Genomic DNA, 19,449 nt, shown 5'->3' on the forward strand with positions numbered 1-19,449 from the left:
GCACAATTGGAAGAGCGTAGTCAATGTCACTGAACTGGGCATGTAGAAATTTTTGAAATGGTGTCTCTTTGGCTATGTGCATTTTCACCAAAAACCAAAAGGTTGAGAAGTTAGAGGGTTGATATGTTGTGGGCCTGTTAACCAATGTCATAAAACAACATGTGTACTTCTGTTTCATGAGAAACTATTTGTTCTGTAAGCCTTCACCTGAAGTACAATAAAAAAAAAAGAAAGAAAGAAACCAGGCTAATCTGTTAGCTTGCACATTTTTTATAGCTATTTTTCTTTAGTTTTATGGTCACAGCCGGATTCACAGAGGAGGTAAGACTTTAGCTGGGTAAAGGAGAAATGGTAATTTTACACGCAGGGAGAATGGGGAAGGCATATTAGGTGATATTAGTCATTATTAATCTCATTAAGATTTTAAATATGTAGGCTATATGATAATGTGTCATATGTATATTTACATGTGTGTACATATAAGATTAATATATATGGAGTACGTCACATGAGTCTGTTATGTGTAAAATGCCTTCCTAATGTACATATATTATGCACATGTGCATAATATGCATTTACATATGTCATGTATACCCATTGCTGTAAAGTCAATTCCAACTCATAGCAGCAACCCTATAGGACATAGTAGAACTGCTCCATAGGGTTTCCAAGAGCAGCTAGTGGATTTGAACTGCCAACCTTTTGGTTAGCATCCGAGCTCTTAATCATTGCATCACCAGGGCTTCATATATACCTGTGTGTGTGTGTGTGTGTGTGTGGTGTGTGTGTGTACGTACCAGCTATTTCCTGGGAGAAAGATGTGGCAATCTGCTTCCATAAAGATTACAGCCTTGGAAACCCCATGAGGCCATTCTACTCTGTACTATAGGGTTGATATGAGCAATGGGTTTGGGTTTTGTTGTATATATAACATATTACATACATAATACGTAATATGTTATATATTATGTATATGACATATTACATGTAATATGTTACATATATATAACATATTAAAGATCATATATACGGACAAGATCCATATTTATGTCTATACCCAAGAAAGGTGATCCAACCGAATGCGGAAATTATCAAACAATATCATTAATATCACATGCAAGTAAAACTTTGCAGAAGATCATTGAAAAGCAGCTGCAGCAGTATATCAACAGGAAACTGCCAGAAATTCAGGCAGGATTCAGAAGAGGACATGGAACTAGGGATATTATTGCTGATGTCAGATTGAGCTTGGCTGAAAGCAGAGAATATCAAAAAGATGTTTACCTGTGTTTTATTGACTATGCAAAGGCATTCAACTCTGTGGCTCCTAACAAATTATGAATAACATTGTGAAGAATGGGAATTCTAGAACACTTCATTGTGCTCATGAGGAACCTGTACATGAATCTAGAGTCAGTTGTTTGGACAGAACAAGGGGATACTGCATGGTTTAAAGTTAGGAAAGGTGTGCATCAAGGTTGTATCCTTTCACCTTACCTATTCAATCTGTATGCTGAGCAAATAATCTGAGAACCTAGACTATATGAAGAAAAACAGGGCATCAGGATTGGAGGAAGACTCATTAACAACCTGCAATATGCAGATGACACAACCTTGTTTGTTGAAAGTGAAGAGGACTTGAAGCACTTACTAATGAAGATCAAAGACCACAGCCTTCAGTATGGATTACACCTCAACATAAAGAAAACAAAAATCCTCACAACTGAACCAATAAGCAACCTCATGATAAATGGAGAAAAGATTGAGGTTGTCAAGGATTTCGTTTTACTTGCATCCACAATCAACACCCATGGAAGCAGCAGTCAAGAAATCAAACGATACATTGTATTGGACAAATCTGCTGCGAATGACCTCTTCAAAGTGTTGAAAAGCAAAGATGTCACCTTGAAGACTAAGGTGCGCCTGACCCAAGCCATGGTATTTTCAATCGCATCATATGCGTGCAAAAGCTGGACAATGAACAAGGAAGACAAAAGAAGAGTTGATGCCTTTGAATTGTGGTGTTGGCAAAGAATATTGAATATGCTATGGACTGCCAAAAGAATGAACAAATCTGTCTTGAAAGAAGTACAACCAGAATGCTCCTTAGAAGGAAGGATGGAGAAACTATTTCTTACATACTTTGGACGTGTTGTCAGGAGGGATCAGTCCCTGGAGAAGGACATCATACTTGGTAAAGTACAGGGTCACTGAAAAAGAGGAAAACCCTCAATGAGATGGATTGACACAGTGGCTGCAATGATGGGCTCAAGCATAACAACGATTGTGAGCATGGGGCAGGACTGGGCAGTGTTTCATTCTGTGTGCATAAGGTTGTTATGAGTCGGAGCCAACTCGACGGCACCGAACAACAACAACAACATCTTATGTTAGGAAGAAATTTCTCACATAATAGACTGACTCAAAAGCGAACTTACTATAATGAATTCTGAGTTCCACAGGTTCTGGTTATAACACAGTTTCAGTGTATCTGAACACACAAACTTGTTGATTAAACCTTTAGTTTGGCTCTGACTAGAAATGAATAGAAACATAATACATAAAAATTAGAAACTCTTCTCATTCATTTTTTCTTGCATGACACTTTCCTTTAATAGTATGGGTCTTATCCGGATCAAATCTTAAGCTCAGTAAATAAAAAGCACAAATCATGGCTTGCTCCGTCCAGCACTCTGGAAAGGATGTTAAACCACTAAACAGGCTCAGGTTGGCACTGTCTTCTTATTTTCGTTTCTTAAAAATGCAGCAAGCCTGAAGGTAAAAGCACAAAATCGCTTCCACCAATCTCATGAGTCTTGAAGCACCACGTGCATTGCGCGGATTTCACATTGCCATTACCCTGCCTCTCCTATTGCCATAGCAACCTGTTAGTTTAGAAACAATTGAATTGTGGGATTATCACTAAGGGGGAAAGGGGTTTCTTTTTTCTTTTTTGGTCAGTTCACTGTGTAATGTCTGTGAATGGGAAGACCAAGAAGGATTGGTTTCGTTGTTTCTGTTAAAATCTTCATTGCATTTTTAAAACTCCATGCTTATTAAATATTCATGTTAAATCTACAGGGGTTAGTTTACCATTGCATCAATTTTGTGAAGTATTCTACAAATAAAATCAAAAGAAAAGTCTTTACCGTCTTATTGCAAATTCATTTTAAAAAAAAAAGGGATTAGGGGAGTGTGTAGAAATGACAATCGTAATAAACTAGAACTTGGTCTCATCAGTTTTCCCTGCTTATATGGGGATAGCTTTAGCATAAATTAGGACTTTAAGTTTAAAATAAATCTGAAGTGTTGGTTCAGACCACCCACAGACTTCTGAATATTCCAATTTCCATGAAGTGGCCCCAGTTATATCGGACCCCATCACAGATGGAATCAGAAGTTGTTACTTCATCACAAACCACTTTCAAAAAGGCTGCTTCATGAGAAATAGTCCTGTTTGTACTAGAGCAAAAGTGCTTTCACAATGTGCCTGTTTGTGTACCTAATACAAGGATTTATACATTGTAGACAGTCAGTAATAGTTGTTGCTTAATTAATAAGTCAATTTTACCTTATATTCAGCACCTACTTTGTTCCAGGCACTATAAAGCCACTTCACACACATTATCAGTAAATCCTCATGACAGTTGTGTAAGGCAGATATAATCCCTATCTAGACCCAGCTAGATTAAGTGCATGTACAAGTTAGTAGCAAAGCCAGGATTTTTCTCTTGGTCTTTTTTATTAACTGCAAAGCCTCTTTTCCAAATCAATGTTCCAAATGTCAGGTCAGAGAACTTTCTGGAACTGAAATCTGAATGCTCTTTGAACTGGTTTTGATGCAGCAATTGACACGCCAGCCAACATTAGAAGGGCTATATTGTTATGTGGTGGTCTGAACTCACTCAGTAAGGCGTGTATAAAGACTAAATTTTTCAAAACAGCAAGCTTTTGGGTATTTCTATATTTCAGGATTAGAAAATTACCATTTATGCCAGTGTGGGGAATCTAGAATAAGACTCACACTCAAACCAAGCCAACTATGAAATTGGGTTGGATACTCTTTAAAGTATAAACCATGACACTATTCTGAAAGTTGTGATGTTCTGAAAACATCAAGGTGAAAGAGCCATTTAGACAACCATGTGGAGTGCATAGTAGGCACTTCATTCCTACCTATTAAATTGAGCTAAGGTTACAGAAGGCACATGCATGGGCTCCACAAAACTCAAAACAGCCAAGAGGGAGGTATGATTGATAACATCTGCTCTTTTTTCAACACGCATGCATTGAGCATCTCACATGATCCCTGACTTCAAAGAGCTTATAAATTAACAGGTGAGAGAGACATGGCTAGCCATAGCTATAAAGGAAGACAAAGAGAAATAAATACAGCAAGGAAACTGAAAGAAAACCACTGTGAAAGTGGAGAAGAAGGGACAATGGTACAATGTTAAAGGAGGTGGCAGCATGTGCACTAAGCCTTAAAGAATGACTAAGATTTTGAAAGCAGGAAAAGGAGGGAATAATCCAGCTGGCAGAGGAAGCAAAAGCATCAAGATATAAAAATGTGCTGGAGCAACAGAAAGTATCAGTATGGCTATTCCATCATATGTCTTGTTGTTAGGTGTCGTCAAGTTGGTACTGACTCATAGCGACCCTATGTACAGCAGATCAAAACACTGCCTGGTCCTGCACCATCCTCACAATCATTTTTATGCTTGAGGCCGTTGTTGCAGCCATTGTGTCAATCCATCTCACTGAGGGTCTTCCTCTTTTTCTCTGACCCTCTATTTTACCAAGCATGATGTCCTTTTCCAAGGACTCATCCCTCCTGATAACATGTCCAAAGTTTGTGAGATGTAGTCTCGCCATCCTTGCTTCTAATGAGCGTCCTGACTGTACTTCATATGTCTTAGCATAGACTTTACAGCCTAATTTCTTTTCCCAAGGCTTCAACTTCACCACCTACTGCTCTGCTACAATATCCAGAAGTCACATCAACAATCGTGTTTTAATCAAAGGATGTCAAGCTAAAAAAAAAAAAAGAAAAAAAAAGAAAGTCTGATGAAATAAATCTCAAGCTACCAACAATACGTTTTTACTTGAAAATGTACTAAAAACAGAAAATAGAGTGGAGGTAGGCATATGGAAATGATATGGAAATCAACTCTAACTACACATGTGGCTTGGGCCTTCCAGAAAAAAACTTGCTGTTGATTGCTATAATAAGCCCTTGAGAAAGTAGATACTGCCAAACGCAGACAAATTGTCATCTTTGTTCCAAATCAAAAGACTTAAACTCACCAGGAAAGCATCACTGGCTTTTCAGTCCCTGGTTCTTTCCACCCTTCAGAAGCTGCCTGATCAAAGCCCACAGGGCTTCCTAGCCTTCCAACTGTCAGGAATAATGGCCAAAGCATAAAGAGTGTTAGCGGTAGTAGCTACATATCAGGACTGGCATAACTTATATCAGCATGTGACTAATCTCCATCGCATTTATAGTAACAGTAATCTTTTTCTTCTATGGCCAAAATAACTATAATTCTCGTCTATATTGATAAAAATACCAAAATAACCATCATTTTGCAATGCTGGAAAGTGACGGCATCTTAGAGGATCGCCTAATTGTGGCATGGGCCCTTCTGATGGCAAAAATAGTAGGCCCACTGGTCGCAAGCTGACAGCTCCTGTCTGGTCCCTTCCTGCTTGGGTACAGAGGTAATTGAGCTCCAAGTCGACTGCTATGTTTCCATTAGGTAAAGATGGAAGACTTAGTAAACAAGAATATTGAAATATGGATCAATAGTCTTATTTCCCTCAATTTCATATTCTGTGAATGTTTAAAATGAGTCTTATCCAATCTGTTTCGAGATAATAACATATAAACTTTCTTCATTCATTCAACAAGGGTTTACCTCATTTTACTTTGCTAGTTGCAAAGTCAATTTCCATTCTTCTTGTTTTCTCTCCTTCATTCTCTCATTCTCAGTACATTCATTTAGTCAATAACTCTTTTCTGAGCAATTTCTATGTTCCAGTTACTGATTTAGGGGCCTGGAGATACCTGCAGTGACTAAAACAAACAATAACCACCCTCCGGGAGATGACATTCTATTGGGGAGGAGTAGGGAATAAATAAGCTGAAATTGTAAATTTCACATGTGAGATTTAACGAGTGCTAAAGAGAAAAATAAAGCACAAAATGAGGATAGAAAATGTGTGGAGGAAATTTTTGAAAAATTTTAGGATGGCAAGGGAAGTCCACTTTGAGAAGTTGATATTTGAGCAAAGACTTGAAGGAGGTGAGGGGGCAACCCATGTAGATATTTGGGAAAAGAGCATTCCCAAAAGAGGAGAGAGCAAAGGAAAACATCTTGAGGTGGGAGAGCATGGTTATCATCTTAGAGGAACAGTGAGGAGGCCAATGCAGTTGGAAAGAAGGGAGCAATGGGGAGGGTACTTGGAAATGAGTTCAGAGAGGTACTGAGGAGCTAGAAGATGCAGGCCATTGTAGATCATAACAATAACTTTGGCTTTCACTAACTAATCTAGATTATAATTGTATTGTGCTGTCTTTGTGTTTAGAATATAGTGAAAGGAGAGAGTGGAAGAAAGGATAACCAAGACGAGGGTATTCCAATAACCCAAATGAGAGATGACGATGGTTTGAAGCACGTTGGTAACAGTGGAAATTGTTAGAAGATGGATTGTGGATATATTTTGAGGTTAAAATCCAACAGGATTTTATAAGAGACTGAATGGATGAGAATTTTATTAGGATTTTAGGACAGCATTGTGGGACACTTAAGGTCAGTGAGTGAGAAATTGACAGTATGGTTGTGTATTTGCCCCTGCCATGTTCAGTGTGCGACATACGGGTAGAGTGGGTGGAGAATTGGACTTATTTAGTGTTGTTGTTTAGAAAAGAGATTAAAAAGAAACAAGTGAGAGGATAGAGAGTTGAGAACATTAACAAGAAAGTGATTATGATGACTGTCTTAGTCATCTAGTGCTGCTCTAACAGAAATACCACGAGTGGATGGCTTTAACAAAAGGAAGTTTATTCTCTTACTGTCCAGTAGGCTACAAGTCCAAATTCAGGGCATCAGCTCCAGGGGAACACTGAGGGAGGTCTGTGTCATCAATCTTCCCCTGGTCTGGGAGCTTCTCTGTGCAGGAACCTCAGATCCAAAGGACGCTCTCTGCTCCCGGCACTGCTTTCTTGGTGGTATGAGGTTCCCCTGTGTCTCTTTCCTGCTTCTCTCTTTTATATATCAAAAGAGATTGGATTAAGACACTATCTAATCTTGTAGACATCATCAGTATAACCTCATCACAGTGATAGAATTTACAACACCTAAGGAGATCACATATAACCTCATCATAGTGATAGAGTTTACAACACGTAAGGAAATCACATCAGATTACACGATCATACAATACTGGGAATCATGACCCAGCCAAGTTGACAGACTCTTTTGGGGGACACAATTCAATCCATGACAATGGATTTTAAGCTTGACAATGTGTGTGGTGAGAAATAAAGGGGATGAGAGAGAGTGGAAAGACGGTAGGAGCCATGGATTACATTTTTTGGAGGAGTAGAGGGATTATTGGAATAGGGGTACTAGCAGAAGTACTCTGGAAGTATAGAAGGTGGTTGTTACAGTAAGATATTTGGAGTTGAGATTTAGGATAGACTGCAGTTATTAGTAAGGAAGAGACCAAGGAAGTGACAATACAAGTTAATGGCTGATGGAGGAAGAAATCTGGGAAATATCATCTTCATGTATATTGAAATCAACAAGTATTAAGACAGGAGCAGTGTTGGAAAAAGTGACAGTGAACAGGAGATAATACCTTTAATGAATGGGGGGAAGTAACTCAAGGTAGTAAATGATCATAACAGTGAGCGGTAGTAGGTAAATTGTGGGTGATGGCATGAGATTCAAAGTTGGATGTTTGGGGGAGAACAGAAGAAAAATTTGAGCAGAATCATCAAAAAAGAGCAAGGAAGGGGGCTTTAAGGGAAGCAGCAATCTCAAGGGAGAGGTAGGTTTCCCTTAGAGCAAGAAGGTGAAGAGAAAGTTCACGGAAGAGGTTGAGGATATAGGGGGTTTTGCTGATGACCGACCTTGAGTATCAAAAGGCATAGTTGAAAAGGTTATGGAATATGAGAAAGAGCAGGAGTTGGGATCAAGAAGGGTGCTATACAAAGTGCAAGGAGGTTTGAGTGTGGGACATGAGGGGTGACTTGGAAGTCTTGGTATAAGGGGCACAGTTAGATTAGTCCTAATGTTCCCAAGGCAGATGGGGTGGAGAGGTTGTGAGTGTTGAGGGGAAGGAAAGGTTGGTAGTTGGAATCTTGCCAAGAGAATAGAGAGTACTGGGCTCCTACCTGACTCCTTCTGATGGAGGCATGGACTCCTACAAAGGCTGAAGTCTTAGTGCACAGGTAGTTTCTTGCCCCTACCAGTGGTAGCCTGCATAGCCTGTGGGGGGGGGGCAGTTCAAGATACCCCCTGACTTCTACTAAAGGAGACTTCTGGGCAGGGAAAGGGGCAATGTTGCCCTAATCCCAACTAATTTGTCATCCACATGCTCAAATGGTCCTTAGGGCTTTATTTTTTGTGTTAGAGAACAATCTACTGAAACACTTATGAGAAAAAACAATATTTGGATCAGAAGTAAGTCTGATGTCTCAATAGCTGGGAATATGGTGGTTCTGCAAAAAGACAAAGATGTTTGCTGAGTGATGCCTGAGGGGGGTCAGGCAGACAATATCCCAAATTAAACTATCTCCCCAGCTGCCAATCCTGATGCCTGAAATCTCACCTTTAGAGAATTACAGAGTTTCAAGTCCAACTAAGACTTTAAGAAAAAAGCAGCGTGGTGTAGTAGAAAGAGTGCACTGTTTGGCATTCCACTGATCTGGGTATAAATTCTGCCCTGGCCCCTCATCAGCTGTGTTGAGTCAGTTAACTTGCTGTCATTTCCTCACCTCAGTAAAATGTTCAGACATCTCACTGAGGGCAAGTTTTCACTGGGTGGAGATGCCCATACTTCATTCTAATTTTTGCTTAGGGTTAGCATGGAAATAGTCTCACAGTTGACTTAGGGTCCTAGGAGTGACTTACCATATGATACAGAAAATTGAAGAAAATATACAACGAGTGGAAGGTGTATGTGGACACCTGCAAAGCATGGCATTTAAATATTTGCCCCAGACTTTCAGCTGCACAAATATCCTAGATCTCTTCACTTGAGGCAGCCCCAGTTTGTGTTTGGGCCTCTCCTCACCTTGGGCTCCATGCATGTTAATGCATCAGCCCCACATGGAAGGATACATACCTGATAGTTATGGTTGGGTGTGGGTTAAAGTCCTAGTCCACCACTAGCAAGATGTATGACTATGGGAAGCTTATGTCACTTCTCTGAGTTTCCAAAGGTGCATCAACCCCAAAGGAGTATAGGGAGAGTTTGCTGTGGTAACCTGTGGGGAAGCTCCTACTGGAGAGCAGGAAATCCACGACATTAAATTCAGAGTACTCCCTTGTGAGGTAGTAACTCCTGGTCTTGAAAGTATTCAAGTAAGACTGCTTGTTAGAAACACTGTAGAGGTTATCACCTTTAAGGTTCCTTCTACCTCAAATTCTAGAATTCCATGAAGTTGTATATTCAGACAGAACAGAGTCTGGGCAAAATTTAAAGTAGGAAAATCCACCTTCAGTGTTTTCCCCAAGACATTCGTGTCCTCTCACTGCCTTCTGACAGTGCAGGGATTCTCCCCCTCACTCAGACACAGACACACATTCATAGACACTTTGTTGCTCTCTTGAAAGTGAATCATGCCAAGACCTCGTGAGCCTCCCTCCATCCCGTGCCCCGTGTCTCATCCTTCAGGTGAAAGGGCAATTCCCCGGTAGGCTATATAGTGAAGGGGTTATGAACACAGGCTTTGGCAAATCATAACACTGTGTGACCTTGGAAAAGTTATTTAACCTTTCTGAGTTTTGTTTTGTCCAGTATAAAAGGAGAGAAGAGCTTCTTGACAGTAATACACCAAAAAAAAAGTTGCCATTGAGTCGATTCCAACTCCTGGTGACCTCATGTGTGCCAGTGTAGAACTGTGCTCCATAAAATTTTCATGGCTGTGAACTTTTGGAAGCAGATCACCAGGCCTTTCTTCTGAGGTGCCTCTGGGTGAGTTCAAACCACCAAGCTTTTGGTTAGTAGCCCAGTGTTGATCATTTGCACCATCCAGGGGCTCTTTGACAGTAATAGAAACCTGTTAACCAGCTGCTCTTGAGTGGATTCTGATTGGTAGCGACCCTATAGGACAGAGTAGAACTGTCCGCTAGGGTTTCCAAGGCTGTAATATTTACGGGAGCAGATTGCCACATCTTTCTCCCATGGAGTGACTGGTGGGTTCTAACCGCTGACCTTTTAGTTAGCAGCCGAGCACTTAATGACTGTGCTTCTGGAGCTCCTTGGCAGTAATACGGTATGGACTAAACAAGGTAAAGTATGTAAAGTGTTTAGCATATAGCCTGGTGCACCGTAAGTACTCAATACCTTAATAGCTATTATTTATTCCTCATTTGTTAATAACATTATTTGCTGTTGAATATAGCATTTTGTGGCTGCTGCTGCTATTGTTGTTGATTCCCCGTTGACACATTAGAAAGCTGCTTTCATCCACCCCTGACACAATGCACATTGTAACACGTACACACTGCCTAGCCCACCCAGAATTCTCTCCATCACTAGGGCAGGAGAGAGGGTAGCTGGTCTGGTCCCGCTGTGGCTGAACTCATTCACTTTCCTGTCAGTTTTTTTTTGGGGGGGTCCCCTCTCAAATTATACTAAAGAGGCAGCAGCTTTGTCTTGTGGGGACCAGGGTGACTTGGGAATAGGCAGATTGCTTCCAAGTCTGGAGTCATTTCTGATCGCCCTGTATACAGCTTTTTTTTTTTTTTTAATGTTAGTTATGGAAATGGGTAACTTAAATATCTTTTATATATAAATCAAGGAGTTGTAGTTAGTTGCTGTCAAGTCGGTTCCAACATGGCAACCCCACGTATGCACAGTAGGAATGGGCTCCATAGGGTTTTCGAGGCTGTGACCTTTTGGAAGCAGATCACCAGGCTTGTCTTCAAAGGTACCTCTGGGTGGGTTTGAACTGCCAACCTTCTGGCTAGTGGTTGAGTGCTTAACCATTTGCACCATATAGGGACTCCAAATCAAGGGGTAATAGGTATAAATATGACACCAAAATTCTTATTCCATAAATTATATACATGAAAAAGAGCACTAGGAGGCATTAATAGTGAGCTGTCAGAGGATGCTGCATTATATAAGCACATATCGTGATCACAGACTTAAAATATATTACTCCTTACCTGGATTGGCTGTGAAAGGTACGTTTTCTCTTTCAGCTCCATTCTGCTTTCTCCAGAGTCACCGCCCCTGGTTTTTCACAATGAAGAGTCCAAAGTTGTCCACAAATAACATTTATTAATCAACAATAAAACACACAATAGAAAAGGCCTTGTAAATAAAACTATACATTTATAATGCTTTATTTTTTTTTTTTTGCTGCAGTACTCCACAAAACACTACAGACAGTAACAAAATAATTCAATAAATATTAAAAACTTTTGAGAGTTATCAGACACTCTTTATCATATGTGTGCATCAACAATGCCACAGCCATTAGGTACACTATTAAACACTATCATAGATTTCTTTCTGGGAATAAAGGACATGATTAATTTTTTATCCAGAAGTCATAACATTTATACACATCCATACACAAGAGAACAGCTCAGAGTAAGTGAAGCAGACTCCCCAGTGGCCTGGATCCATCTGCCTGTACATCATTTAAAGATATTACAGTATAAACAGAATAGATGTCAACACACTAAAGAGATATGTTAGGGTTTGCTTGGAATGGGAGGAGTGAAAGTCGGGCAATTAATGACAGCTGCTTACATATTTTCCATCGCTCTCTTAGCAATATGCTCCCTTCCCTTTTCTGCTTTTTCTTGGTTGAGGTATTCCAGCACTTTCATTAACAGATCTTCATCCAAGTACTGCCTGTTTGTGGTGTCGTCATTCTTCGGGACCCTTATAGGGAGCCTTTTGCTTATCGAGGCCACTTTGTCAGTCTCCTGAGAGCCTCCTTGATTCAAATGCTCTTTGATGGTCTGCTCAATTTGCTCCTCTTCCTGGAGGTCATCTTCGGATGAGCCTTGACTGGGGACCCGCTTCATCTGGTTAGAATTAATGATCTCAGGGTATTTAACTAGCATCCTGGCCAAGTACTCTCCCAATTCTTGATCCTTGTTATTCAGGTTTTCATATGCCATTTGTCTGTTGTCAACATCTGGCAGCCAGGCAGCTTTGGCAAGCTGATTTGCTTTAGCCCTTTCAGGACTGAAAGGAAGCCTTGGCAGAACCTTCTCTCGGTTATATTGATTGGGAAAATACGGAGGTTTCTGATTTGCTGTACTCTCCATCCCTAAAAGATTTAAAATATCCTCCACAGTGAGTCCTTCTGGAAGGGCCTCTGCCACAGCATGGCCAGGTGTTTTGGGGTAGCCACTCTTGGAGAGCATCTTATTTTGGAACAGGTCTGGGCGGTCTAAGTCAGCCTCAGAGACGTCATCTAGGTCAGCTGGAAGTTCGAACTCCTGTTCAGTTTCCACTGAACCACTTGGCTTCTCCCCGGTTTTGAGCATCTCAATTAAGTCTTCAGGTGGTATCTGTAAATTCCTTGAAATTTCAATCAGCTGATAGATAGACTGAGAATCGAGTGGTTTCTCCAAAAGCCTGATTGCCCTTTCTCCAGTTTGCCCATTCTGTGACCTTGCACTTCCGGCAGCATTCACTAACTTTTTCAAGTAGGCAATTACTTTGGAGACATCATCTGAGAGTTGGTCTTTACTCTCTTTCTGGAGATCTTCATCCTGGAGGCCCGGCTGCCCCGAACGCTTCATTTCATCAGTAATTTGTTCATTTTTTTCTATGTTCTCTTTGCTGTCTCTCACTTCTTCCTGGGTTTGACTCTCTATTTTCTCCTCTACTGGGTTCCAGTCTTCTCCTCCAACTACATCCTCATAAGCGATGTTATTGGCCTTGTAGATATCATCTTCATCATCTGTGTAAAGCTTTTGCTCTTCGTCAGCCCTTTCACGCTTCTGGTTGTTTGGGCCTGTCAGTTTCCCAAGCTCTTGAAAGACAGATTCCAGGGTAGCAAGACTTTGAGGAGTATACTGTTCCTCCACTATTTCATTTGTACGCTTAAAGGGATTGTCCCTGGAATTCTCTTCATACATAGGGGGGAAGCGCATGTGTTTAAGCTTTCTCTCTGGCCACTGTAGAGCCTCATAATCATCAGTCATGTCCACTGGAAAGTTCTTTTCTGAGTTCAAGGAATAGGGCTTGTTTTCTTGTGGTGCAGACTGAGACTCGCTTTCAGCCTGTCTCAGTGCTTCAAGGATTATCCTCATCCACTCATCTTTACTCAGGGAATCCCTTGAACTTTCTGGCAAGCGACTTTCGTCTCCATTTTCTTTTTGCTGAAAGGGAACGGAGACACCTTGGTAGGGATTATAATCTGGGCTGCTTTCCTCTTTGTGAGCTTGTTGCCGGAGCTTTTCTATGTACTCCAAAGCCCTGATCATTTCGGGACTAGGGAACCTTTGGGCATTTTCCAATCTGAGGTCTGGTTCCTTCTGAAGCAGCTGGTTACGTTGAAATGAAGCTGCTTTGGCACAGGAGATGAGGAAAATTAAAGGAATGAGAGACAGGGCTGCTCCAAGCTGGTGGGTCTTAGCTTCTGCCATGTTTGAAAGATTTCCTTAAAGTATAGAAAAGATGGGTTAACACAAATGAAACAGGCTAGAAGACACTATAGCAAAAGCAAATTACGTATCACTGAGGGCAAAAACATAGCAGAGATTATTCTACATTAAACTGGGGATAACTCTCTCTAAAATTCATAAATATTTCTACATAATCCCTGAAAGTTAACCACAGGATCTTTAGCAAAATTGTTATACACCGGCATCAAACATTCTCATACATCTTACACAGTATTCTCTTGGCTAAAACAATAGCAAAATCACTGATATGAGGTTTCTCAAATTTTATTTTCATTTGAAAAAATGTAGTTTGTTTTTTATTGTTATGTTTTTTTCTATTTAAAAAGAAAACGAAAGACATTCCAAGATGAGATTTAGTTATCTTGTGTAGCATTCCTATTTAATTCATTTGCGAAATAATTGGTCTGCTTAATTTTTAAAAAATGCATGTACATACACATGTGGACACACACGTACAAACATTTCCTTAATGTGTCAAAAAAGATGTGGTTTATTTCCTGAATTGCCCATCTGATTTTGCTGTAGAAACACAATGGCAGTGACATTACTCTGTATGATTAGGTGACATAGCATGTTAGAGTCAATCATACTGAATTACCTTCTGGATTAGTCTCACTCACATAGATTTTTCAGAAATAAATTGTGCTCCTACTGGCACCAAATCCAGCTATCAGTTTTGGATGGTCTATACCTTAATATCCTCCAACACATGGGTCTTCTTCTCAGGTCCCAGCTAGTAGACTAAATCAGTGATATTTCCTTCCATGTAAACATACTAAAATAATGAATTAAATTGTGTTTTAAAATCTCTGTGCTCCATATTACTTCTTATAATTTTATTGTGACTGTCTTGCAAAATGCAATTGTGGTTAAATTTTTCATCAGCCCTCAAGAGCGTATAGTAAATAATAACAGATGCTACCAAGAGAACACAAGTTTTCTTAACTAGTCTATTTCTAGACTCATGAGTGTTCAGATTCAGCTTGTCTTATGTCTGTGTCTATTCTGGTGTGGACCTGTGAAATCTGAAATGACTCATCCTTGGGAAATCTTAAAATAACTACTATATAATTCCCAATTTAGATAAACAATGTGTTGGATTCCTCCCATTTAAAAATCTTCATTCATTTTTCTTCTCCAATGTCTTACAATCTCAGATAGGAATTAACAGGGAGATTAGATTTTACATCTGACATTGCTACTGCTGAAAAACTGTTTTAATACCTGCAATTTTATTGCAAATTAAATGCATATAAAAGAAGTTCACAAGTTTGTTAGTGATAGTCTTACTGGATCATGGTTTTGTGATAGGTAAGTAAGTTATGTGGGTATAATTTTCTGTTAGCCAGCATATAAGTTGTATAAAATATCATTGTTCACTAGACCATGTTGGTATTTAAGCAATATTTTCAGTTTTTAGAGCCTAACAATGATTGTAGTTACAGAAACTTCCTAAATACAGATACATATATTTGTTAAAACAATCCCCATTGACTACTTAATTCAATGAAGAAAAAAACTCTAGAATCATTTGAGAAAATACTTCTAAAATATTTATTGCAAGTAAATATTATAACTAATTTTATTTATGAAATCCTGTAGTTTAAATTAAACAGATTATACATTCTTCTTCATATTATTTCAGGACTGTCTTAACTTTCAGAATCAGTTTTCAACAGTTGGCATTTGAAAAAGTAAATTAAAAACCTCATTGAACTTGTTTTCTTTGAAATCATTATACTGCAGTAGTTTTGACACGTGGGTTATGTGCATCCTTTAAAGTCGTTATATTAGAGTTGGGCTTTGCTGGAAAGGTGGAGTAGAATGATCATTTCAGTTGTTTAAACCACAGCCTAACAATAGCTACCACTTGGTCATTTATTCAGGCTTATTTTCGGTGACACAGTTATTTCCTTTGAGTAAAATGGGAAAAGGATTTTTTTTTCCCGGATAGAAGCTCTTTTAAGTGGTAAAGATGGTTTTGATGGTTTCAGCAGCTCCATTATCCTACATAGGGTTTTATTTCAAATTTAGTTTTCTCAGACCCAAATAATTAGAACATAGTTCTTTCTTAGATAGCTATTTTTAACACATTTAAGTTAAAATGTCTTTTCTACCGACATTAGACTGGAACATTGACATAGGTAGCTGGATAAATCTAATCTGAGCAATCATACTAGTTGGGCTATAGAGAAAATAAATACTTGTCCCATTCAAAATTTTGAGCAAAAGATTGTACAACCTATTTCAATCAAAGCATAATAATAACAGTAACTGTTTATACCATTATGAAGATTTTCACCAATGTATTCAAAATCGTCATTTCTCTCTATAACCCAAGATAACAATATTTCAACCCCCAAACAGGAAGAAGCCTGTGTTCTGAATCATTCTAAGCTTACTTTCTTGGGACTAACATTAGTAAATAGTAACATAAACACTTTCAGAATGTACCAATTCAAAAATAATTTTATATAGTTGGTTAATTATGACTAATATGTTTAACAGCTTTGCATCACTGGAAACCTCCTGTTAAGAATATTAAGTATATAAATTATATAACTTGCTATGTATCTGATTCTTAGGGGAAGAAACAATAAATTAAGGAAAGAAACAAAATATCAGGCTTGGTTAACTTCACATTAATACATGCATTAAATCCAAAATCCTTAACTTTTTCACTCTTCTTCCAATATGATTATATACATAATATTCTGATTAATAAATATGCAACAGCAGAAGGTATAAATCACAGATTTAATCACATAGAAATAAATACATATATGTATATATATCATGTGCTTACATTGACCGATGAGCAGCAGGTTGCTATTCACTTAGTCTGTAGATATAAGCTTGCCAGACAATCTTTTTCTTCTCACATAGGACTTAAGGAAAGACCATGCAATTTAGAACGTTACAGTAAATGGAAGAGAAACGCAATCTTACCTCTTTTTCAGCTGGCAGACAAGGTTTTCACAGCGTGATCGTCCTGGTCCGCCCGGTGAGCTCCTCGGGCTGTTTCAGCACCCGGACAGTTCCTCGGCTTATAGGGAGCCGTGGCGCCTGACTCCGCACTGCCACACTGACGTCACCGGACTCAGCCACGAACCACACAAACCCAAGCACGAGCGAGCTTTTTCAAAGACCCTGAGAGAAAATAATCACCTTACATATTTTTTATTTAAATAAAAATATGTTGCATGCTTACGCCACCTGTCTTTTGTAGCGAAAATTGCAGTTTTCTTCTATCAAAATCTTTGAGGCGTGAAATAAAATGCTCCTCACAATTCCCTTTAGCAAGAAAGCAATCTGTTAGACAAGGCAAATTGCAAAATAATCTCATCTTTGTCTTAATATCTTGTTCTAAGAGTTACTTGTTGCTGTTACTGTGATAAGAAAGTTTTACAGGCAAGGGTGTTTATTTTTTTTTTCTTCTTCTTCTTCTTCATTACCTACAAAGAAATTACATTACCATCCCCTAGTATACGTCAAGTGAATGAAAGACACATTATAAATATGAAAAACCATATTTCATATCATTACCACAATCAAAATTCTGAAAAAAATCGTATTTTAATAAAAAGGAGAGCTGCCTCTTTTTATATGCAAGTCAGACTTAAGGTTCTGATGACTTAGAATTGTGCCTCAGAGCTTTAATGTAATGTTTTGAAACGTGCATTCATGAGATTTGGAGGTTAGTAGTTGAAAATTCTGTATGAATCTGTTGGTATCTTTTACAATATCTGATCTCAAAAAGGGAGGCTGAGAAGTTGAGTGCTGATGAAAATACTCGAACTACTGAGAAAAAAACGAGGCTTTCCATTGAGAAAAACACAACTCATATGTAACTGGAATTCACTTGCAATCGAGAGGAAGTTGTAAGATACACTCTCTTCCTCCTGTTGAATCAGATGAATTGAATACCTTCCATGAGTGTGAAAAACCCAGAGAATAATACGATAGTTAACTCCCAGCCTCTCAGATTTGTAATTCATGATCATTGGCTGTGCATTGCCAAGTAACCTGATTACATATTTTAAAGACATATATAGGTCTGAGGAGCACTGGTGGTGCAGTGGTTAAGCGCTTGGCTGCTATAACCAAAAAGGCTGGTGGTTCAAACCCAGCAGCTGCTCCAGGGGAGAAAGATGTGGCAGTCTGCTTCCATAAAGATTGACAGCCTTGGAGACCCGATAGGGACAGTTCTACTTTGTCCCATAGAGTCACTATGAGTTGGAATCAACTTGACAGCAGTGAATTTTATAGTTCTAAAATTTTAACTGTATTTTATTAATGAGATGAATTTCTTAAAAGCTTTTTAAGTACAAGTATATTTTAAGTATGCAAAAGAAGCTTACTATGTAAGAGATTCCTTTTGTATCTGTTAAATGAATAAGCACCTACTAATTTATCCATTTTGTAAATATAGACTCCATTCAATATGTTGTAATGTCTACCAAGTGCCAGACACGTTGCTAAATGCTCGTGGTACAAAGATGAATGGTATACAGTCTTTGCCTTTGAAGAGCCTTTAGTCTACTGGGGTTGACAGACAAATAAAGAGATTAAATTGATATAAGTTGGCAAGCACTAAATAGGAAGTAAGTCAACGATGTTTTGGAAGCATTGTAGAGAGCCACTTAACTCAGCCTGGAAATTGAGAAAAAAAGCCATATGAAAAAGAAGCCTGAGCTAAGACTTCTCATTATTGGAGTTTCTTAAAATGATTTCTAACTGTGCTAGGTAAATTACAGTACTCTTGAAATCCTCAAGGAAATAATAGTTTAAAATCCAATGGAAAAAAATCTTGGGAAAAGTAGTCCGTAATTCTCCTCATTTGCTCTCTTGATGAAGATACTTTTTTTTCCTAAATAAGTGAGAGACCATCACCTGTGGGTTGATATGCAATCATACAGACTCAGACCGGAGTCACATGGCCAACTCGTCCAATATGTTTAGGCCTCATAAGGGGTTTTTAGGGTATGATCAAGTGCTGGGTTGAGGAGATCTGAGAAAATACATCCCATTTCCCAAGCACCATCTCAACGACACCAGCTTATTTGCTGATATCCTTATCAGCTCTACACAAATAATATGATTTTTTTAGATCTTAACAAAGGCCCAGCTAGCAGAACTGAGTTTGACCTAATTCACTGCCCAGCAATTTTAAATGTCCGGTGGAACTAACCAGTATCAATACAAACCCAGAAAACTCCTCAAAGTGATTCTTAAAGGACTGAGTTAGTTAAGCATGGGTCTCAAAACCCCTCAAAGAAGTCAGACCAGGCTAGTTCATTCACCTGAATCTGAACTTCTTTGGTAAGGACTAGTAACTATTGGAGCCCTGGTGGCACAGTAGTTAAGAGCTCGGCTACTAACAAAAAGGTCAGGGGTTCAAATCCACCAGCTGCTCCTTGGAAACCTTAGGGGCAGTTCTCTGTCCTATAGGGTCTCTATGAGTCAGAATCAACTCGGTGACGAGAGGTTTGGTTTTTTGTTTGTTGTTTGTTTTAGTAGCTATAGTTCTTCTAAGATTGCAAAGTCAAACTTCTTC

General features: G+C 39.0%; 1 protein-coding gene across 1 annotated transcript; it reads right to left on the reverse strand.

Annotated features, from left to right (window-relative positions):
- Nucleotides 1-11,500: 11,500 nt before the first annotated feature.
- Nucleotides 11,501-17,064, reverse strand: SCG2 (secretogranin II). The gene is made up of 2 exons (XM_004376366.1): nucleotides 16,842-17,064; nucleotides 11,501-13,867 (listed from the first exon to the last, which is right to left on the reverse strand). The coding sequence occupies exon 2, from the start codon at nucleotides 13,851-13,853 to the stop codon at nucleotides 11,994-11,996; it is 1,860 nt and encodes a 619-aa protein (XP_004376423.1). The 5' UTR covers nucleotides 13,854-13,867; nucleotides 16,842-17,064; the 3' UTR covers nucleotides 11,501-11,993.
- Between the last annotated feature and the right edge of the window lie 2,385 nt (nucleotides 17,065-19,449).

Source organism: Trichechus manatus, unplaced genomic scaffold (assembly GCF_000243295.1).
Source record: "Trichechus manatus latirostris isolate Lorelei unplaced genomic scaffold, TriManLat1.0 scaffold00041, whole genome shotgun sequence".
NCBI lineage: Eukaryota > Metazoa > Chordata > Mammalia > Sirenia > Trichechidae > Trichechus > Trichechus manatus.